Source organism: Vanacampus margaritifer, chromosome 2 (genome assembly GCF_051991255.1).
Source record: "Vanacampus margaritifer isolate UIUO_Vmar chromosome 2, RoL_Vmar_1.0, whole genome shotgun sequence".
NCBI classification, from domain to species: domain Eukaryota; kingdom Metazoa; phylum Chordata; class Actinopteri; order Syngnathiformes; family Syngnathidae; genus Vanacampus; species Vanacampus margaritifer.
Window position 1 is genome coordinate 19,799,407 of NC_135433.1, and position 23,736 is coordinate 19,823,142.

The 23,736-nt window shown below is 42.0% G+C and overlaps 1 protein-coding gene and 1 long non-coding RNA gene across 2 annotated transcripts; one reads left to right on the forward strand and one right to left on the reverse strand.

Annotated features, from left to right (window-relative positions):
• Positions 1-3,685: 3,685 nt before the first annotated feature.
• On the reverse strand, positions 3,686-10,709 carry LOC144044573 (uncharacterized). The gene is made up of 4 exons (XR_013291298.1): positions 10,514-10,709; positions 7,185-7,300; positions 4,767-4,822; positions 3,686-4,642 (listed from the first exon to the last, which is right to left on the reverse strand). It is a non-coding gene; the product is annotated as an uncharacterized LOC144044573 (long non-coding RNA).
• On the forward strand, positions 10,671-22,082 carry stk17al (serine/threonine kinase 17a like). Its single transcript, XM_077559069.1, has 7 exons — positions 10,671-10,959; positions 14,556-14,768; positions 18,150-18,294; positions 18,832-18,958; positions 19,120-19,168; positions 19,263-19,442; positions 20,891-22,082. The coding sequence occupies exons 1-7, from the start codon at positions 10,844-10,846 to the stop codon at positions 21,180-21,182; spliced, it is 1,122 nt and encodes a 373-aa protein (XP_077415195.1). The 5' UTR covers positions 10,671-10,843; the 3' UTR covers positions 21,183-22,082.
• Positions 22,083-23,736: the final 1,654 nt, after the last annotated feature.

Consider the following 23,736-nt stretch of genomic DNA (forward strand, 5'->3'; position numbering starts at 1 on the left):
CTCGCCCAGGAAGGCGTGAATAACTGGCTGCTGACATGAGTTATAAGTCGTAGCTGTGCTAAGATAGCCACTCTTTGTGCAGGGCTGTCTGACTGGGAGGTTTTGTTTGGTGGAAACTAGGGAGGGCTGGTGCTGTTGATCTGCTTTGTGGACTGACTGAGAAGGTCGAATGGCTGCATCCAGAAGAACAATTACAACAAATGCCTATGTCTTGTAAATAAGGACTTTTGTCCAGACTCCTGACACACCGGCCATGCGTAACCTGGGAATTTGTGCACAATTACCAAAGAAGCATGACTTGGATGTAAATGATGTGCTATGTACAATTCAAATATGAAAATACTAGTGCTGTCAAAGTTATAGCGGTAATTGATTCATTAATCACAAAAAATGATCGCATTAATCATGAATTAACGCAGATTAATCGCCACCATAGATTAGCCTTTAGCGTGACAGCGGGTGGCTACGTTTAAGGTAGCACAGGTTGTGCTTGAGCAATAAACATAATTGCATGCATTAAAGTAAAGCATTTAATTAATGTTTGCGTATCACATTTAGAATATTTGTTCATGTCAAAATATTGGGGTAATTTTTTTCCATTTTAAATTATGCAAGTAATCAACTGATTAGAAAAAGTGGAGGATGAGCGTGTGCAGTGGATCAAAAGATGTTGAAGACGTCCTCATAACATTAAATGTCAAGGTGCTCTTCAAATTTGGCGGAGACATTTTTTGGGATAAAAAAAGCCTTTTTTATTAGGCGATTAATCATGATTAATCAGAATTCTAAGATGTGATTGATCTGATTAAATAATGTAATGGTTTGACAGCTCTGGAAACACAGGTTACATAATGATACATTCAGACAATTTGGAGTATTCAAGTAATTTTTATTATTGACATATATCAATAAACTCAAATATAATGGAAAACAGCTAAATTAATGCAACATATATTATAGGAATCTTGATAATGTAACAAGACATCACTTTTTATCAAAGTGTTTTTTAATCGTTTTTGACATTTTGTTATTAGCAGCGGCTATCATCTTTTTACACTTGCATGACCATTAAGAATGCTAAATCTATCTCGGTTGGTCATGTCATAAGGAAATACACAAACATCTGTTTAAGATAACAACTATTGGCAACTTATTTTTTATTTCATTTTGTTGTTGTATGTTTATTACTGTTATTGTTTTGTTTTTTTTATCCTTTTTCATGTTCAAATGAACTCAAACTCAAACTTAAAAAAACAAACTCAAACTCAACTTTCTATTGACTGGAGTGGGACAGTTGCAGCATGAAAAGGAGGATTTGCACTACTGCCTGAACTATGACCTTTGTCCCCCACGCCCCAGCCCCTCCCCCCACCCCTACCACCGCCCGGCTTGAGTCCACACGTGGGGGCAGAAAAGGCCAAAGAGCAGCGGTGCAAGCTGTCCCCTGCATTTACTGATTGTCATCATGCATTATGCACAACAGAGCCGCTAATCTGTCTTGCTGACGCGTTCACATTTGAGATGGATCTTGCGCCGTAACTCCCGCTGATTCCCGTAATTCTTCCCAGTTGATGTTGACTCTTCAATCATCTTAATTATCCTCACCAATCCTTTTCATCTTCATGACTTTATGAGCTGGGAACACGGTGGCCTGGTGGTTAGTATGTCTGCCACGTTCTAAAAACACAAGCTCGGCTGATTGAAGACTTGTTAAAAATTGGATGGACAGGATTCTCAGGATGTGGCTCTACACATTGCAACACAGCAACACATTGGATGACTGTTTAGTACGTCTGCACCATAGTTTTGTAGTTTGAGATTTTGTTCCGGACCTTACTGTGTGGAGTTTACAAGTTCCATCCATGTTTGCGTGGGTTTTCTCTATCCTCTTGCATTCCGACATCAATTCATGGAGACTCATCAAACAAACCAGCCACGCTTCAGCGGTTAATCAGCCAGCCCAAGCTGACCTATGACCCCTGCCATGTGACATATGGACACATGCACCTGCTGTTTCCCGGAAGCCAGTGAGCTGCGCAGCCCGACAGCTGGAAGCATGACGGATGCGGTGACCTGCGGCCAAATTGTTTCATCTCTTCAAGTATGCTCATCCGCATGGCAAATGTGATTTATGTGTACATAGTGTACATTTACACTAGCAACACCTGTAGCCAGAAGCGTTGTTTTTTTTTTGTCACCCCGTGGATAGATGTGTGGGAATATCTAGTAGGCAGTGAGCTCACGTTGAATGCCTCTATCCTCATGTGTCTGTTAGGATGTGTACATATCCAAGTGACGTGCCTTCTCCATGGAGAACTAACACGTGAGGGTGGGTTAGCATAGCAGCGCTTCCATTTTCCAAGGGATCCAATAGCCAGTTTTCCATATTTATGTTGACATCTCACGTCATCACAAGGCTCATTTTGCAGTTGCTTCTAATAGGGATTTAGTAGGATTTTGTACAAAACATTAGTCACTATTATTTTACACATTTTTTTAATGGGCCTTTCCCCCGAGTCAGTGCCATTTCTTTTTTAAACTACAAACCGCATAATACACATATTGAACAACTCAAAATGTAATCTCAGGCAACTTTTTTTATTTATTGCGTTGTTTTATTGAACTAAAATTCTGTATTTGTGTAACAGGACTGAAAATAACAGGAGTGAGTTTTTAGCGAGAAATTAGCATGACATATAGCCACATAGCATTTATGCTAATAGCATGTAGACAAATAAACAAATAGCATCATTTATCACATCAAAATATAATTTAGATAACAGGATTGTGTGTGCCGAGATTTTAACCAAACTAATTGTAGTTAAAATATAATCAAATATGCAGAGACATAAATTAGTGGGCTTGCTTTTGGATGTTCCTTGGCCTAATATAGTTTTGTGTGGTCTGTGGACCATGTGACTTGTGGATTAATCAATTTTTGTTTGTTTTTTAATTTACACCCCCAAAGCGGGGTTAATGTGTTAGGGTAACGGGACTAAATAAAATAAAAAATAAATAAATTGTGAATTCAAACTTAACTGATTCACTGCCATTGACGGCTATAGACGTCAAAAATTTGAACTATTTCTATTAGTTTAACATTTTTTCCACTTTTGTTAAAAAGAGTATGAAAACCTAAAATGTTATTATTGTATTAGAACAGATATAAAAAATTGTGATTAATCATGAGGAAACTAGTAAAGTCATGCGATTATTTACGATTAAAAATTGTACTCGCCTGACGCCCCTCATTTTTTAATAATATTTTCTTTAAAAAAAACAAAAAGATTAAAAATAAAAAATATATATTAAATGGTTTTTTTTAAGATTTTTTTTTTTAAATTAGGGGCGTCAGGCAATTAAATTTTTTAAATCAGAATAAATCGCATGACTTCACTAGTTAACTCACGATTAATCACAAATTTTATATCTGTTGTAAATGTACAGTAAAAAAAATTGTCTAGGTTTTCATACTTTTGTTAACAAAAGTGGAAAAAAATGTTAAACTAATAGAAATAGTTAAAATTAATTTATGACGTCTACAGCGGTCAATGACAGTGAATGAGTTAATAAACTTAAATAATATGAATTAAATATGTAAGACACATTGCTTAATAATAAATGTACTATATTTTACAGCTATTTTTATCATGGTATTTACCTTTTTTGTTATTTTATTTCTGAAGAGAAAGTTTGATTGGCCCCTGTACCTTAACTTTAAATGACCCGGACCACACAAGGCTGGTGTGAAAGTGACGTTTTTTTTAAGGTCCTTCAAACAAGGGCCTCCTCTATTGCAACCGTATTGGGGGGGAAAAAAGTGTCATTTTGTAAAACAAACCAGGCGCCGGTTTTGGCTTTGCACAAGTGCTTCCACTGAACCTTTAATGCTCACTTGTACTATATTCAAGTGTGAGGTTTCATGGCATTAACCTCTCAGCATTTTTTGCCAGTATTATTTGCAGTGGCTTATTTCTTCCATTTCATTGGTATTTCTTCAACTACTGTGAGGGGAAATTGTGCGTCAGACAACCACCGGCGTCCATGTTATGTAGAATCCCATTAGATGCTAAAATGACACGTTTACGTATCCTAAATTAGGGGCTTGACAAGAGAATGAAACAGTGTTTGATAGCCTCTTCATCCTCGTCTTAAGTTTGTTTATGTTTCCTTCTCTGTGTCCTTCAGGCCCAAACACTCCCACCTCCCCTCGGCCGCCAGCTCAATAAATGTTTTCCATTTCTCTCCTGAGTCAGACATTCCAAATGGATCCGTTTCCCTATTTCCTGTTGCTTTCTTTCGATCTTTCTTCGCCTCCACCACTGTGACTTCTTCTGTCCTCACGGGCGCTTGCTCGCTCATGTTCATTTTGCAGAATATTCGGAAAATGGATGGATGGATGAGGAAAGTCTCTCCTCTGTGCTTTTACCTGCTCATACGTGTTCTCTCTCTCGTAAGATCGAATCAGACACAAGTGAGACACCGGCGTTGTTGTTTTACCAGGCCATTCCGCTCAGACGACCTCTTGACGGACAGCCGCGTTTGTAGCGGCGCTCCCTCACCCGATCAGTTTTCCATCTGCTCTGGGACGACGTCTCGTCTCTTGTTGAATTCCAAAGGTTATTGTTCACGCCACCTGATACTGTGCCACGCAAACATGTAGAGCGAGGGATTAGGAGTGACAGTTGTTCGGCTTGCAACTCAATTTCTCATCAGTGAAATACATTTTCCCATTTAAAAGGAATTGAAATGTCATTTTGCCTTGCCTTGATTTTCAGGACATGATTCTCTATATGGTGGAGTAAGGCCGGGTCACTTTCAGCTGAAAAGGATATAGTGCAGGTGTTCATGTTTCCATATGGCTAACCATGAGCACAAGTTAGCGCAAATGCGATTAAAATATATCATCCTTATACCTGCACTATTGCTGGCTTTAGCACCTATCTCTCTGTCTTGACATGCAAAAGTGAGTGTGCAAGGTGCTTGTCATGCATTCCTGTGGTCTTGATGCGGCGAAACATCGCTGTACCTGCAAGTCGCCCACTCTAGCATTTCCTGTTACGGCAAAATATGACATGCACACACAACTTCTAATGAAAGCTAAAAAGAAGACTGCCATGCCTCCATTTTTCTATCGTGCTGGAGACTTTCTCACCTTGGACTGGTTGCCATGAAGCGGAGAAACACAACCATTCACACTCACATTCACAGCTATCATATAACTGCATGATGACCTCATCATATTAATATATGCAATATGCTTTTGTATTTTAAAGGGATGTCATGGAAATATCCATCCGTCCATCCATTTTCTTAACCGCTTGTCCTCACAAAGGTCGCGGGGGGCGCTGGAGTCTATCCCAGCTGGCTTCGGGGATTAGGCACGGTACACCCTGAACTGGTTGCCAGCCAATCGCAGGGTGAACAACCATCCACACTCACAATCACACTTATGGACAATTTGGAGTGTTCAGTTAACCTGCCATGCACGTCTTTGGAATGTGGGAAGGAAACCAGAGTACCCGGTGAAAACATGCAAACTTCACCTAGGAAGGCCGAAGCCCGGACTCAATCTCACGTCCTCTGCACTGGGAGGTGGACGTGCTAACCAGTCATCCACCGTGCCGCGTCATGGAAATAGTGACAAGCAAATATTTTAGGATACAACTGTTGTCTAACTCGAATTGGTGATAAATAGATAAATACATAAATAAATACATAAATAAATAAACCAGCAACTGTGAAGAATAATTGCAATTTCTGCCCAGATTTTCCCCCAAAAATAATAACAACAAACCCATTTAGCCCCAAAAATGAAATAGAAACAGTCTATTTTTTTTCTATTAAAAAATATGTGGCAGGCCAGATCTGGTCCCCAGGCCTTGAGTTCCACACGTGCCCAAGTACATCAATATCCCTATAGCCAATCGCTCACGGCTAGTGCACTAAAACTCTGAATATACATTCCAGAGGCAAACATCCCTTTCTAATAAGCCAACTCTAACTTGAAATCTGTTTTTTAAGGCCACACATTGCGCTCCTGTTAGCGGGTCTCCAGATCACAAAAAATCTTGTGATCTGCAGCTTACCAGATGTCTTATTTTTATCCCCCAGGTGTTTTCATGTCCACACCCTGCCAAAAGGGTTTAGTAACTTAACTTTTAATACCATTCGGGCATCAGCAGTGCACGCCAACCGACTTCTAAATACTGGGAACACCGCTGATCCTTTCCATGTCGGCCACCAAGGAGTTGTTGCCGTTATCCATGGTTGAGTCAATGTGGCATCATGGGGGACGCAGGGTCGGTCGGGGGGAGATGAATATCAGGAGTGTTAAAGACGTGGGTGGTGTGTTTAAGCGATCTAAATCAACCTGGACTGGACTGTTGCGTTTTATGAGGTGGGAGCCCTTCGCAGCCCCTTTCAGACGACTTTGCATTGAGATGCCACCAGTGTGTGACCTCAGTGACGGCGCACATTAAATCAGCTCGTTAAATAGCGACACGCACACTTGCTTACAAATTAAGAGTCGCAAAACTACCAACACAATCGCTAATTGTAGGGAATCAGACATGGGTAATTTTTAAGGACAGCAAATAAGACCATAATTTGTGCCACTTCTTTCAACAGGCAAAGTCAAAGTAGCTCTTCTTTAATGCAATGCGTAGGACCACACACAACTTCCTAAAAATATTAGTGCTGCATTTAGTTTTCTGACCAAGGTCTCCACATATCACTTATTGTTTAAGGCAACAAATGATATTTACAATGAAGTTTCATTTGAGCCCCATCCAAGTGACGTCGCCCACTACGGGCCTGGCAAGCACATTGCATCATTTCGCTTTTCAGAACGGGTATCGCTTTGATAAAGGTGTTGTCTATCTTGCACTTCGCCTTACATTCACTTTGAAATGTTTTCCAGTGTTTGCATTGTCACCATTGTCTTGTAAAGTGACCCTTATTTGTATGTAAATGACACAACGTGTCTGTGTGGATTTGATCAGAATACACTGACATAATCATTATCAATCATTTGCAGTCACTTACTGATCTTACAGTGTTCCACAGTTTTCTCATGGTGAAGTCTTTTTAAATGGGGAAAATTTTCTTAACAAACAGTACAGTAGAAAGGGGGAAAGTAAATACACTCAGTGAGAAGCCTGTTTGGCTTTCCTTTACATCACCTCTTCCAAAGTGGCTCACAAGGACGCGTCGCTCACTTATTTGCCATTATTGGGCCTTCCTCATTCGTGCCCCAACCTCCGTGTCTCATGTGTTTCTTGGAACGGGGTCACAGAAACTGAAAAGGAGAAAAAACAAAAATGTGCTTACAAAGACAACAGACCTGAAGGCAGAGTCTTGAGGGGGGACAAATATTGAACAGTCCCGTGTCAATTTCTGTATTTTGACACGTGTTGGTTACCACTGCAGTGCACCACACGTGGAGCTCAATGTTTTAATCGCCTGCTTCCAATAGAAATGACAAAAAGGTGTGAAGGGAAATGGAAAAGCATTTTAAGTGAATGAAAACACAATTTGCACATAGTAGCTTTAATTTGATCAATTACAACTGCTCATCTCATCTCATCTTTCGCTCGGTTCTATATGAAAGGCACAGGCACATAAATCACAAGCCTTTTGAAAAAAATATTTTATATATTTATTTATTAAAAATGTGTTGGGTCTGAAACAGCTACTCAATGCACCGCTTGTTAAATCCCTATGGTGTATGATTCAATTATGTCCACATGTTGGATTCTTTCACGAGACGGTGGTCAAACAAGACCCAGGACTGTTTTGCTCGAGCCCGTCGGAAAGGTCACGACTCAACTTCTCACATTTACGTGAGCTGAACGGCGAGCTGGTAGGCTCATTCTCTGGCATGTGTTTTGCTTTGCTCTTCTGGGCCGGGTCGCGCTTGCTCGCTCCCTCGCTCACCGACCGACCAACCTCCTCTGCACTTTGAGCCCTGGTTTAATGGGAGAGACGGCGGAGGTGGAAGCGTCAAGGTCATCCTCTGCAGAGGACTTCAGGTAACGTTTAAGGAGAGCAAGAGGTTACGCAACTTGGAGCATTAATGAATGGTGGAATGTTCGCCGTCAATGGCGCTCTTTGACATCACTGCCTCTTGGCAGCAACACAATTAGTTTTGCTATAAAAATGGACAATTGTGCGCTGTGTGCCACGTAACAGCTATGTCAAACATGTGACATACTAGAAAATGTGCAACGCCGTGAGCCATGACACCAGCACACACAATATCAGTTTAGAATTGTAATAGGTAGTCACAGTGAGCAATCTTGAAAATTAACTGACACATAATTCTTTCGGACGGACGGACAGACGGACGGACGGACAGACGGACAGATGGACAGACGGACAGACGGACAGACGGACAGACAGACAGACAGACAGACAGACAGACAGGCAGGCAGGCAGGCAGGCAGGCAGGCAGGCAGGCAGGCAGGCAGGCAGGCAGGCAGATGTATTCATCCCGTTTAATAGAGATAGAGAGCTAGCTTGACAAAAAGTTATCACACTCCACATTAACATCCAAAAGCAGTAACACAACACCAACAACACAGAAAACATTACATAAATACGTATCATTAAATTATTATATGTAATCGAATGGCAAATATGTTTCTTTAAAATGTTGACATTCACATGATGCTAACACGAGAATGACTGTTGAAATGCTAGCATACCTACATAGTTTTAACAAAGAGAGAAAATAGAGCATTTTCGAAATAGCACAACATACAGTATATGCTAAACATACTGTATATGCTAAACTCAGGAAAGGAACTCGATTAGCATGACGAGTTTGAGAATCGCCATTGAAAAGCTAACGCAATTTGCATTGTTCACATTTTAGTATGCTAATGAATTCAATCACTAAACATGACACGTTAGCTTAATCACAAGGATGTAACATATTTAATGTAATTTAGTAAATTTAGCAGAAGGGAGAGACACTGTACTTTACTTTTCTGTGTGTGTCTCTCTTTGTATTCCCGCAATAAAAAACGTAATTTGCTACTGTACATACGTTGGTTTTTAGCTGTCCGGTCATCACTCATGTATGTATTTTTTGTCTTCTTACTTTTACTACATTTTAAAACAGACATCTGTAGCCTACTTGTACTTCTTACTTGATCATAATAGGGTCCTTAGTTTGGCCTGAGATGATCTATGACCCCACCCTCTATGGCCCTCTTGTGTCAAACATCATTCTGAATCATCAGATGTCTGAAAACCTAATTCAACCTTAAGTAACCTCTGCCTTCTAACGTCGAATATTGTTCAAAACAAATCGGGTCCTTGCCTTGACACGCCCCGGACCGCTTAGACAAGCAGCTATTTGCCGGTAAACTGTTAGTTGACAATTACAGCCAGTCTGTCGGGATCGTCATCACTTTCCACGCTGACTCGTCCCGGGCAACGCCTCGGGATGCTCAGAATTCCTCGGGCAGGTACTTTCCCACACATGTTCCCTGAGTTGAGTCTCACCTGTAGCGCAGCCAAGCCGAGCCAAGCCCTGATGGCTAAAAACACAGCGATGACGATCATCAAACCATCCAAAGTGCCTCACATGCCTGGCAAGAGCACATGAATTGTGAACACGCTGGGCTTTGTGGCAAGGGCTAACCTATGGAAGTGCTTATGAAGGTCACGCTGCTTTGACCTCAGTTCAAATGTTAATGCAAAGTTGAATGTTGATTTATGCTTGCTGTTGCTCATGACTCTATAGGCATTATTGTGTGAGTAAATGGTTGTTGTGCACTGCAAAAACTAAAATCTTAAGTAAGATATAATTTCTTAAATTTAACCTAAATTTTAAGATGACAACTAACCAACATCAAAAGCCCTGAACTGGGGTTTCATACGTTTTCTTATTTTAAGATTTTGCATAATCTAGTAATAAGATAAATGGGGAAAAATACAAGTATGAAAACAGATGAGTGCAATATGGTTCATTTCGTTATATTTATCCTTCTTTCAGTACCTGCTCAGTGGTTTAGTGGTAGAGTGCCTACCCTCAGACTTGAAGGTTACAGGTAAATTTAAGCTAAATTTTCTTGTTCTGTTGGCAGATAATTTTGCTTATTTTAAGTAACAATTTTCTTATTTTACTATATTTTTTTCTTAAAATTTCTGTGGTTGCCTAGTGACCAGTTCCTCTAGCCCAGCTGGGATAGGTTCAAAATCATCCTAATGAAATCAAGGGCTATAGAAAACGGTTATTTTTTTTATTTTCATCTGTTGGAAACTATATTTATCAATATTATGTCAAATCTTAAATAATAGAGGTATAAATGCAAATACAAGTTGAATTTTGGGGTAATGCACTTGGCTATGTATATCACGTTTACGTTTACTTAATAATACAGTATAGATAAACATTTTGCATAGTAACATTACAACCAAGGTTATCGCTGCTGTGCAAGTGCACAGCACACTACTGTACTGTACAGTAAAGTAATTAGAAAAATGTGGAATGCGCTTTTACCTGCAAACTCGTGACCTGAAAGTTTCACAGCCAGCTGGCCAATGGACACGAAACCTGGCCCCGCCCTTTTCCGCTTATACACGAGAGCTGATTGGCTCGCGCCTGGTGACGTTTCCCAGACAGGCGGGCCAGCAGTAGCAGTTTATTAACTGGAACGAAGAGAGGAAGTCAGAGCAATTTAAACAGCAGTCAGTCACTCACCTTCCTCCTATCGTGTAATCTGGATTGTTTTCCTCCTGTGTGACATATTTTATGACCATGCTCAGCCCTCCCTGACCCCCCAGCACTTTTGTTGTGTCCCTAGACAGTTGATTTAAATTTTGTTTAACGATGCTAAACGCAGCGAAGATTGACAATAAGAGCGGAATGATGGCAAAAATCCATACCAGGATAAAATCGGATCCCTTCGCGTCCAATTACGAGCTGGCAGGCAAAGAACTGGGCCGGTAAGTGCTGTTTTTGTCTTCCTTGTTTGTTTGTTTGTATCTAGTGAGCCGTAAGCCTCGAATGGAACGCGTCCCACGGCGCTTTGGAAGCTAAACTGATTGTGTTAATCATATTAGTTCATTTGCGTCAGGCACGTGTGAGTGAGACGCGTGTAGATTGCCAAGAAGACTGTTTTTGGAATTACTGTGCAGAAATTATCCTTCTTGAAATCTTGCATGTGCAATAAGATCAATTTGGAATTCCTGGGAGGGAAAAAAAAAACTTTTTTCTAAGCTATGTGGGAATTTCCCCATTGTGGGAATAATAAAGATTGTCTCATCTAAAAGCAAACAAAAAATTGGAACATTGTACGTTAATGTCATTTTGGAAGCCAAAGTTTGTGCAGCATTATTATGTTGGAAGTCCATCCATCCTTTCTCTCTGGGCTAGAGGCGGACTGGCCACCACAAAATTGAGGGGCACGAAGATAAACAAGCATTCACACATTTTATGTTTTTGCAATGTGGGAAGAAGCCAGGGTACCTGGAGAAAAGCATGCAAGCATAGGGAGAACACGAAAACTCCACACACTCCACAAGCTGAGCTGAAAATTGAACACAGAAACTGAGAAGTCTGTGTTGAAGTCATTTTTTGGTATGAACTCTTTACAAGGAGACACTTCTATACACTATCAAACATAATCCCCTTTTTCCTTTCATGTATACTTGGCACTCAGTTATAATTCATATCGTCAGTCTTCTAATTTCACACTATGATACTGATTCTGGTTCGAGAGTGCCCTCGCTGACTCATACCATACCATGAAGTGTTTTATATTTTGCCACACTTGCGCATGGAGCCAAATAAGGTGAGCATAGCATTACAAAGTGTTCATCACAGCGTTTTAAATAGTAGCACTGTAGCAGTGTATCTGAGCTCATCACTGCATTGAAAGCAAAGGCTACATCAAGAAATAAAGGGACGCGCATGCAGCTAGGCACGCTGGGATAGCCTGGGACGGCAGCCAGGACCTGTATGTCTGTGTTGTGTCGGGGCGGGGGGCTTGTCAACTTTTTGATAGAGCAGCAGGAGCATCTCCCCCCGTTTCTTTTGTCCCTGTGGCATCAGTTTGAAATCGACCCTTGTAATCGCATTAAGCGCATGGAGTGTGTACTGCATATGTGTGTGTGAGTCTTTGCATTTCTGTAGATTAGATCTATAGTTTGTACACTTAGATGCGGCTCCTTTATCATCGTCATGAAGAGAACATCGCGGGGGCCTCTGTGTGCATGATTACATGCCCGTGTCATTTGTCATAGCGCAAAAGTCGCAGGAAGTCTATTTCTTAAGAATAATGATGACATGTTAATGTGGTCACGCTGCAGTTGTGTTGGTGAACTGCTGTTGGGGTTCTACAAGTTCCGACTGTCTGGGAGGGGGTGAAGGCTTGATTGGATCAGTGAGTGTTGTTTCATCATAGGGCTGAATGATTTGGGGAAAGGATCTACTTATGATTTCCTTCAAGCTTCAGCACAACATTCACTATGTACACTAACGAATATGACAGAAAATGACATCATCCCATAATTACTCTATATGGAGCAGCAAGCCGTTAGCTGCGTGTCAGCCGTCAACTTCCACCGCTGCTAATAGCGATCCGGATCTTTCTCTGTATTATCTTGAGACGTTTCACTCCGCTTTCTCCGACGTCAACCTCGCCAGGAGCCTCCCCTGCCTATAGGACCTTTTTATGGGAGTCTTCCATCTTGCTGCTCTTTGCGGTCAAGCCAACTGGCCAATGGTTAAAACTTCCTACTCCTCTGCTAGCATCCTTACAGAAAGATCACAAAAGTTTGCGGCTAGGCATTTCAACAAATAATGGAAGTTATGTTTGACAGGAAAATTGGCGTGAGCTCGTATGTGATTCACCAACCGTCAGAGGTTTACTGTAGCGTTTTTGGTCAAGTGCTGTCACACGCATACAAAGCCCACAACATGAATGTGTTTTGGTCTAATAGCCCCTTTGGATGACAGCCATGTTTGGTAACCTTTGACTCCTCTTTGAAAAGACCCCCCTCAACGCCCTCTGCGGCCATTGATCATTTCTTTTCATCACACATGTAGTTCCCCAGCCCACATGGCGCTCCCTCTCCACAGGGCTAATTAACTTGAGAAAAGTCTCTGATGGGGGTTTTGCCTTTTTACATTCTGTACACAATGACCCAGAGGCTCTGGACCACAAACAGGGAGGCTGGATTTGGTTTGACAGTGTGGGAATGTTTGGGGGGGGGAAGGATGAGCAGCACCACGCTGACTGGATCCTTTCAGGTACATTGTGGTCACTTTCAAAACATGATGGCTGCAGCTAAACTTTGAGCCAATGACCCCATCCCTAACTGTCTCACCCCTTGCCTCCGGCCTGATCAGGTGGGTGGTCCTCCTGTCTGGTGCCAACTGGTTAGCTTTTTGTACAACTGTCATGGCCTCTTGTGGAGGCGTCAACGCGCGTCCATTTGTCCATGTTGCTGTCAGCTGTGTTTAAAAAAAGGGGGGGGGGGGGTAATTTTCTGCTGGGGAGAGCATCTTAACCTTTGACTAATGATCATGTGAACCCTAGAACTTTTTGGCAGTCTCATTTATTATCCATAAGTGGGTCTTCGGTTCCTAACGGACAGGTACTGATAAACAAGGAGTTTCGCACAATATTTCTGTTATTATAACTAGCATAAGTTAGTTCCAATTTAAGTTCAAATTCAGGTAACTTTGCCGCCATAGATACAGGACTGTGTAAACTAAGGCCTCCCTGTTCTTATTTCATTGCCGTTTGTTAGTTTTGCAGTGTTGCCATATTAAAACGCATGTCTATGACCCATACATCATTTTATGTACGTGTGAGGCACTGGTCAACAATGAAAACATTAGATTCCTAATGGGCTCTGGGATTAACGGACGTTACGGGGCAAGCGTTGACTGGGTGGGTAGTTGAGTTACTCTCATAGAAACAGGAGTTCAGAACCATCAGAGTAAATTATCCCCAGTCCTTCTCAAATAGGGGTGCGATGTGGAGTGTGAGGAACAGCACCCCCCCCAACCCCACCTCCCCATGCTAGCATAAAGTGTAATTGCACATCCACTACAGTAGATGGCAGTGGTGCTCTTATTATTATTATTAGAAACTGTTCAAAGAGTATTAGCTACATGCATAGGTGTACTTAAAAAAAAAAATAAAAAATCTAGACAAATTATACTATTTATATTTGCAACGGAAAGTTGAGGGGGAGCACAAAATATTTTTTCTTGCTTGTGGGGTATAACAAAATTAATTGAGAAGCACTGCATTAATGCAGTGTTGTGAATCCTCAGATGCCTGTGCTTCCACTGGTCAGACCTTCCAAGCAGGGGGGAGGCCTGCTGAGTGTCTAATGGCATTTCCTCTGCACATATTTGAGCTCAATAGCAACATCTGTGCTGTCCAATGAAATCACTTGGCCTTTTTTTTGTCTGCGTGTGGCCCATTGTGGCATGTTTGCGCTATTCAATCCACCCTGTCCATATTTTTATATTTAGAAAAAATATTGTCACTTAAAATGTACTGTACATGACTGTGTGTCTCCAGGGGAAAGTTTGCAGTGGTGAAGAAGTGCACGGAGAAGGCCACGGGCAAGCAGTATGCCGCCAAGTTCCTGCGCAAGCGGCGGAAGGGTCAAGACTGCCGCGTGGACATCCTCAACGAGATCGCCGTGCTGGAGCTGGCCAAGTGCAATCCGTACGTGGTGGCCCTGCACGAGGTCTACGAGACGGCCACCGAGATCGTCCTGGTGCTGGAATGGTAAGACCAACCGCCGTCCAAAGAATGAAAAGCTCGCAGTGGAAACGGCTGCTCACGTGGGTCGTGGGTCGTGAGCTTGAGCCGGGCCAAAAGTGGGTTGGAAAGGATTTGCTTGTAATTTACAAAGCCTGGAGAATCCCAGGAATGATTACTGCATCGGCAGCTTAAAGTGACATTATTGACATGTGACTTGCTTGCAAAAATTGGAGATACAACAGCTAGATAATAAAAATTCAAAATGTAGCGCCTAGGCTAACCTAGCGATCATGCGGTTCCAGTAAGTTTAAGTGTGAGAGGAATGACTCTGTAGAATACCTTTAAACGCTCACAGGAAATTGAAACCTATTCGCAAACAAGCTCGCGGTTTGAAATGTTAAGTCGTCTCGTTGCGGCTTTGCTGTTATGCTACGCCGACTGTTCTAACGAATCGCAAAAGCGGAAAGTAGCACCGCAGGTCACCCCCACAGCAGCGTATTAAGTCAAGTTTGCATTTGGTTACACTGAGTCGCACGATTTGCTCTCACTTTTTTTCTCTCACTTTTTTTGTGTGAGGCAGTAAGCAAAGCTGCTAAAAGTAGCGCGCCGGCAGCCACGCACACACGCTCTCACACATATTTCTCATAGCCGCAACCACATCCGCAGTCTTGTCTGTGAAATAGAGGCTAGTTTCTCAGCGCTTCACGTGCAGCTGCAGCCAGTAGCCGACCGCACAACCCCCCTTTGCTTACTGCAAAATGACTAGTCTGGGCAAAGTCTGCATGAAAAGTCAGATCTGAACTTTAAAAAGATTAGGTAAAGACGACTGGCCTGATTCACTCCCAACCGCGAAGAGAGGCTGTCGTTGCAGATGTCACTTTGTAAGGAAAAAAAGCAAGTTCCCATTTCTAAGAGTCTAACAAATACCCCAAAGAATCATCAAGGGTCAGTCGCTACTGTACTAGTTGCACCTTCCCAGCCTAAACTTTAGTAGAGTAATCTGTTTTTGTCTGGTTTCATCTCCCATCACCATCACCGGGAGGAAAAATCGCCTCGACACACCCCACCAGTTAATCAGGTTGAACTCTAAGAGATATCAGATCATTGGGCCTTTGGCGATTTTGATTGGAAGGAGATTAAATGCTTAAATTGAATTATTAATAGTGTCAAAGGGGCTTTTGATGTCTTCAAAAGTTGTCATGTCAGTGAACGACCAAAGCAACTTAACGAAGTATTTTGCCCCATTTTTATTTGAAAAACATTTCCCGTTTAAAACTTGGTGTGTTACCTGCCCCAGGACATAATCCCAAAAAGAAGAAAAAAACAGCCACAGCTAAATAATTATAGCTTAAGCCATTAAAGTTTACCCTGGCTAAGACACGACTTGAAAGTTATCTTTTAATTTCCTGTTTTCATTTAGTGAACTTTTTTTTTTTTTTTTATGCTTTTCCAATCTTGCACTGTCTAAACTGGCCTGCAGCTATGATTACTTCACTGGTCTTTAAAAAAAATCTGGCAGCAACCTGGAGGTCCTAAAATTTATTGGAGCGGACAGCCAAGCAGGAGAAGACTTGCTCAACAGGAGGCTAACTCGCTACAAGCCTGAGACATTACCCCCCCCCCCCCCCCCGCGCACGCCAAGTTTAACAGCCACTTACTTGGAGATTTAGGACTGATCTGACCTCATCCATTCGTCCATGTGGTCGCCTGCGGGCTTTAATCTGGCTGCTTGCTGTAGGGGAGGAACATCTGAAGTCGTGAGAGCGAGGAAAGATCCACGGACCAAAAAAAACGTTCTCTATAAATATAAAGACTTTTAACATCTTAACAGATTTTTTTGTGAAAGGCCCCACACATGAGGCGGAGAAAATTCACATTAGACAAATTTCCACACCACAAGATACCTATTTACACAAATCGGATTGCTGACTTTAAACAAAATGGGGGGGGGGGGTGCTCAATTTTGATCAGATTAACTGTGAACGCAGACCTAAAATCCATGAAGCGAAACACTCCAAGAGAAAAGGTCAAGGTCTCCTCTTTGTTGACAGATGAAAGTACACCCGATATATGCATTTCAAAAGCATTCCGTCGATGCTATCGGTTGGTATTTTTTTTTTTTAACGATGAGGATCACAACAAGGAGGATCAGATCCTCCAAATCCAGCAAAACATCGGCGCTGTTTTCACAGCTGAGGCCGGTCGAGGGCGCAGCGTCCGGGAGGCCGACTCCGTTACGTAACCCTTTCGCGACGTTTCCTCCGGACGATGAAGAGCACGTATAACTGTCTAAATCCTCCACACATGCTTCCAGTTTTTCGGGGGGTTTGAACCTTGTCAACTGTTGTGACGGATGGGGCATCACGCCTTGATCTACCACGACTTCGCTTTACACAAGTGTAGCCGGCGGGACGAATTATCCGCAAAAATGTGTCGTTATTTGAGGTATAATCCCTGGGAAGATGTTCTTCCAGTTTCTTGTTACCAACCGCAACCTTTTGCCGCCTTTTCTACAAATCTCATCACTAAGACTTAGTTTAATGCCTATCAAGTGATTTATATCCAATATGCTTTTCCTAATACGTATCAGATATTTAGACTCATTTGAAAGAGGCCTGATTAAAATATAAAGTGCTAATTCCATCCATATAACAGTCAACCCACCCCGCATATATCTTCTTATCTGAAGGTGCTGCCAACTCGCCCATCATGATTAGCCAGTGGGAAATAAAAATGGCTACCATTAGCACAGAAATGGACTTGTTGTCAAGCCAAAGTACACAGAGACATGGGTTTATGTAACGATGACAGAATGTGGGATCAGGTTTCGGTTTGTTGTCCTCAATTACATCGAAAGGACAGGACGGGATGGCTTTTGACCCCTTGCGGGAAAGCAAACCAAAAAGAAGATTGACTCAGCGCTAAGGCTGTGTTTGTTCAATTTAAGAGACAAGTTGAAACAAAACCCTGATTTTCAATGCAAGTCGGAAGGTGTCGTCCATCACAAAGTGTTTTCAAAGGGAAAATGTCACTCCAAATATTCTGAACTCCCATTTCTATGCCAGCAACACTGATGTAACTCAACTTCCATTCAATGTCCACAAAATACCAAATCCCATTTTCATTCTTAACCCGTACCATGAAAAAATAAATTGTACATCTCCAAAGTAACAAACGGAAATGAAAATGTAATTAAAAGCAGTCCTCTGTTTATAATGAAGTTCCATTTGTACGTTATAGCAAAGCGTCCTCGTCAGTCTATCGCAAAACTGCGCTAATGAAAAGTAGTTTATTGGGTATCATTCACAACCTGGAAGCCATGTATGTCAGAACCAAAACCAAAGACCTCCTGTAGTAGAAAATTTTCTCCCTGCTCAGTTTTTCCCTTTTCTTTTCCCACAACAGTGCCGCCGGCGGTGAGATCTTCGACCAGTGCGTCGCCGACAACGACGACGCCTTCACGGAGAAAGACGTAATCCGATTGGCCCAGCAGATCCTAATGGGAGTGGCCTTCCTGCATAGGAACAATGTGGTGCATCTGGATCTGAAGGTAAGAGGCCCTATATGGGACAATACGTGACTATATGGGGCAGACTATTCCCTGGAGGTGATGGAGATATGTAGCGTTATGTAACCCCTGCACGCAGCCGAGTTCCCATGGGGGGGGGGGGGGGGGGGCGTTGACCGTCTAATAACAGTAGATGAGGTAACTAGGATATTACTTAGTTGTTTTTTTCTTTTGAAGGGTCGTTGTCCTCGAAGTATCCGGTTTCTCCGCCAGAAAACATGTCATCTTGATAAAAGTAATCCCTAGTGGGTCATGATTGGGGTGTCAGGCAATTTTGTTCCCAAGCAAATCTGGCGTTAGTCCAAGCCATTGTGCACTGCAACTATTTAGCCCGAAAGTCATCGGATGCGATGTCCGACCCGTTCTCCCTGATTGGCTTAGCTTAGATCTGAGGCTCGACTGACGGCGCGGACTTCCAAATCCTCCAGGGTGCTTTTCATCTCAAACCAAGCTCATCAGCAAATCTCACTCGCTACCGACTTTGGCGCTTATGTAACTTTAGTCCTTGCAATCCCGCAGCCACAGAACATCTTGCTGACCAGCGCCAGGCCCCTGGGCGACATCCGGATTGTAGACTTTGGCCTGTCCAGACACATGGACAGCATCAGCGAGGTCCGCGAGATTCTGGGTACTCCGGAGTATGTTGGTGAGTTCACAAATGACCTAATACAGGAACACTACACACATTTTATGTTGATTACAACCTACAAAGAAAAAAAGTATTTTGAAGATTCATATACAGTGGAATTATTGTATGTAATTTGTAGCCTATTCACCATTGGCTAATTCAGGTCATTTGTGTTCTAGCACCAGAGATTCTCAGCTATGAACCCATCAGCACTGCTACAGACATGTGGTGAGTGTACAATAAAGCTCACCCCCCCCCCTGACTCACAGGGCTAAAACCGTGCTACATAGCTGACAAGTCATCCGTCTTCTCCCACGGCCAGGAGCATCGGGGTTCTGACCTACGTCATGCTGACCGGCGAGTCGCCCTTCCTGGGTGACGACAACCAGGAGACCTTCCTCAACATCTCTCAGGTCAGCGTGGAATACTCGCACGACACCTTCCAGGACATCTCGTCGCCGGCCGTCGACTTCATCAAGTCCCTGTTGGTGAGAAACCCCAGGTGAGGTTTACAGAGACGTACAATATGTAAGACATTCAGGGTGAGAGTCAGGCCGGAAACGCGTCTGAAGTGAGCGCATGAGGCCAAAATCGCTTTCCTCTTGCGCAAATTCTGACTTCATTTTGCAGCATTTTTTGATGTGATTACTTCAAAATGGATACATGACTCGTTTGGGTCCAGTTACTCGTCATCCTGCACTCACTTTACCCAATATTAAAACACAGTAGCATAGTAGGCCTAAGTATTTATCATAAACAAGACCGTTTTTATTCCATAAAAAATATACAGTATGATGTAGTACTTCTGGAAGCCACAGAAACATTCCGCACAATTTGAACATTAAAACAGTGCTTAATTACAGGAAGAAAAAAAGTTTTTAAATAATGCTTCAATAAAAAAAAAACTTACCTAAATAAAAGCTAAAAAGTCCCCAAAGATGAAATGCAAATGTTGCACTAATAAGTTAAATACAACCGAACTGTACCTCTGCAGTGATTCCTTCACATATCTCAAGAGGGAGCCTGTGTACCACTAACGGTACTTGTACCGCTCTGTGAGAAATAGTAGTCTAAAAAATCCAATTCCTCTCTTTGCGATGGTCCCAATATACCACATTTCAAAATTACGAATGGTTTGTGTCATATTTTTTGTTTGTCATTGGTTAGTTTTATATTTATGGCCTGTTCATTGTTTTTTGCATTAATAGCACATGCTAGCATTAGCCACTCTCAGTGATACCACACTTTTGTGTTATTTTCTACAAATACCTACAGAACATGACTAAATTACTCAAATGTAGCATCTTGTTGCCGCCTGGCTAACGCTAACCAATAGTTACTACCATGCCAAGAGTCGGCCGACATGAAAAATCAAGGGCCCTAAGGTGGCAAAGTGACAGACTGAGTTCTGAGTTTTTAGATTTAAACAGGACACTGCCTTGATGTGATTAATCTGTGAGAGAACCCAAATAACTCCAGCATGCTAACACAAACTCAAAGTCACCAAATGATAAGATTGCTGGACTCATGTTAGCTAGCGCTAATTTATACTTATTTATTTATTTATTCATTGCTATTTGCGATGGGGCTCGATCACCTGTAGCTGGTGGGGCATTACTGTACTATTTTAGCTTGGCCTGTCATCCCAAACCCTTTTGTTGTTCCGTCAAGCGTCTCATTAAATCAGCAACAAGGCCATTTTTAAAAGTAATTGTTAATGTGAAGCAGAAGCAGGAGAAAGTGGAATTAGTGGGTAAAAGCAAGTGTCCATTACGCTTTCTCTCCTGTCAGCGTTGATGAATTAACTGGGGATGACAGAAACATTCCTTGCGTAATCAACGAAAGGGAACATTTTCTGAGTAAAACCTATTTTTTGTTCCATTTTGTGAAAAAAAGAAAGAAAAAAAATCTCTAAATTTCCACTCATCTGTGATGTTATTGTGTTCTCAGGAAGAGAGCCACGGCGGAGGAATGCCTGAGCCACCCTTGGCTGAACCCCCACCCCCTCGTGCACCTCCATGCGGCGCGGTCTTCGTCGTCCTTGGACGAACCCGACACCAGCGACACCAGCCAGTCCGAGTCTGAGCCCGAGAGCCCGGCGCCGTCCCCGGAGCTGGGCCTGATGGGCTCGTACCTGACGTGCCCGTGCCAGGGCGAGCTGAAGAAAGGCTGCGGCTCTTTCTCCTTTGCCGAGCCCCCCTTCGCCCCTCGGCCCGAAATACAGCAGGAGCTCATCTGCTGAAGGACGGACGGACGGACGGACGGACGGACAGACAGAGAGACTCGCGTTTTCGAGATGACTGTGGATTCACTCGGACAAATGACGAGGATGAAGAAGAGTGGTTCCTCGTTTTAAACCGAATTAGCCTTCCAAAGTGGATTGGTCTCAAGAGGCAACCGAAACTGGTTCCAAACGTCTCATCCGTCACCAACGAGTTCTTGGTGAAGGAGAAAAACAAACAAAAAGTTTGGACATTTTACAGTGAGCTAGCGCAAAAGAAGTTAATTTTTATATTGTTTATTTATGTTACATTTGCCTCTACCGTTTGCCCAAGTCAGCATTCTCACTTTTTCAAAACAATCTTGAGCACTTTTTTTTTTCTTTTATTTTCTTTTTTTTTTAAAGAAAAAAACATTTAGTTAAAAAGGACTTCTCACGCAATCGCACAGCCCTAGCCTGGAAAAAGTGCCACGTTGGTGTAGTCACGTTGTTCTTTTGGGCGTTTGCACAAGTCTATGCACCTTTTTTCTTTTCTTTTTTTTTTTTTTACACAATTTGTACATAACTGCGAGAATGCAGCAAGTTTTTGAAAATAACTCATGGAGGCTGAAATAGTTGAACGATAACTGATGAAGAGTCATACAAGACACAACACTCGGGAGCAAGGCGTCGCAATATTGTTGGCGTTTCGACCAATAAACTCAAGACTTTTTCTCGCCCGTCGGTCTGTGTATCAATTTGGTAACACGTCTGGCTTTTTCAATGTTAACTTTTATGTGTTTTCAGTCGTCGCCTTCTGCTTGCAGATTTCAGGCAGTTTTGCACTTGTCCTCGTGGACTTTTTTTTTTTTGTTTAAAAGTGAATAAATGTTCTTGTCGTTGCAAAATGTAAAGAGAAATACATGTACATTTTGTATCAAACTTATGACTGAATCTGTGCATTATTTATCACATCCACGCCGCACAATACAATCCAATAAAAAGGCCACAACATACTCGACTGACGAGTCAACAAATCGACTTTACCACTGTGCGTCGACATCGTGCATTTTTGACGTCACATTTCCTTATCAGCTCATTTACTGTACAAAGGACTTTCGACTTGCTCAATGTGCAGCCGTTGCTAGCAAGAGATAATCTTGTCAAGCTTGATCACTTAAAACTCGTTGACACACACATCAGCGTGGACGAGCAGCACCTTGCACAGGTGTGAACACAACTCACAGGAACGACAGAGCAGTAAACAACCACACCGGATCAGTTTGTCTCTTTTGAGTTTGTAAGTGAAGATAAGATGAGTACAGAAGGTTTTAGTGCAAACAAAGAGTTCACTACAAGTGCAAAGTAAAGTGTTTTTGACTGACGCATTTGTGACTGACAATTCAAACAGAATGTAAAACTCTAACTTGGTGTGTGCGTTAATGTAAATCCCTCAAATTCCAAGTCAAATACATTTGTTTTTGTGAATATGGATAAGGATATTCGCTATTCAAAGTTAAAAATGGGAATATGTTAAATTAAATCAAATTAAACAAGTCAATTAAGCAGAACTGTTTCCAAGGCCAAGTTGAATAAAAATGAAATGTATATTTTCGAAGGGGTGAAAGAAAACTTTGCATGCATAACTATAACCTAGTCAACCAACCACTGCTACTCACGGGAGAAAGGACCTTTAATAATGAAAATCTGCATATAATTGACAGCCATTGAATTGTATTGGTTAAAAGACAAAAGAAAAGGTTTAGGGGGGTTAACCCCAAAAATTCTTCACAAAGTGCTGATAACCATATTAAGTGTATATTTTTTTCCCAAAAAATAGTAATGAGAGGGATAACAAAAACATTTGAAGTTTATTTTTCCTTTTTTTTTTTTTGAATTTGCAAATCTGCGGGTGCTGAACCCCTTCGGAGCCATAAATGATTGCAGTGGACATGACATATGTGTGTCGAGACCAATAAAAATGCATAATTTGGATGATGTCAACACTTCTGGTTCATGATGGGATCCTAGCTAACCAATCACAATCGCAAGTTGATTTGCATGAGGTTCATGTTAAAAATGAAAAAAAAAAAAGTATGCAAAATTTCACATAAAAAAATCAGGGAGGCCACGAAAAGGGAACCGTGGTATATCGAGGGAACACTGTGTATATATATATTAGGGGTGGGAATCTTTGAATGTCTCACGATTCGATTCCGATTTTTGGGTCTGCGATTTGATTCAGAATAGATTTTTGATTCAAAATGATTTGCTTGACAATGATTTTTGCTTCAATCTATAGATGTGCAAGGAATTGTAATGATCTACTCCAGTCTGACTCGCTAATGCTAATTAGCGCGCTACTCGCGGCACTTTTATCACTCAAAAGAACGGCTCCACACTGCAAAAAAACAACTTTTATTGGAATAACTTGATTGTGACTTTTTCCTTCTACTCTCTTAACTTAACAGTGTATTAGACCGCGTGGAACCACACTGCCCCTAAGTGGCCAAATCGGCTACAACATGAACAGCGCTCCAAATAAAGGCGCACACAGACAAAGGCAAGACATTATAAAATAATGTAAATAAAATCA

Excerpts from the sequence above, each read along its gene's own strand:
- stk17al (XM_077559069.1), top strand. The coding sequence starts at position 10,844 with ATGCTAAACGCAGCGAAGATTGACAATAAGAGCGGAATGATGGCAAAA. Across the intron at positions 18,959-19,119 it reads GGGTACTCCGGAGTATGTTG|CACCAGAGATTCTCAGCTAT; the intron begins GTGAGTTCACAA and ends TTTGTGTTCTAG. Across the intron at positions 19,443-20,890 it reads CTGTTGGTGAGAAACCCCAG|GAAGAGAGCCACGGCGGAGG; the intron begins GTGAGGTTTACA and ends TTGTGTTCTCAG.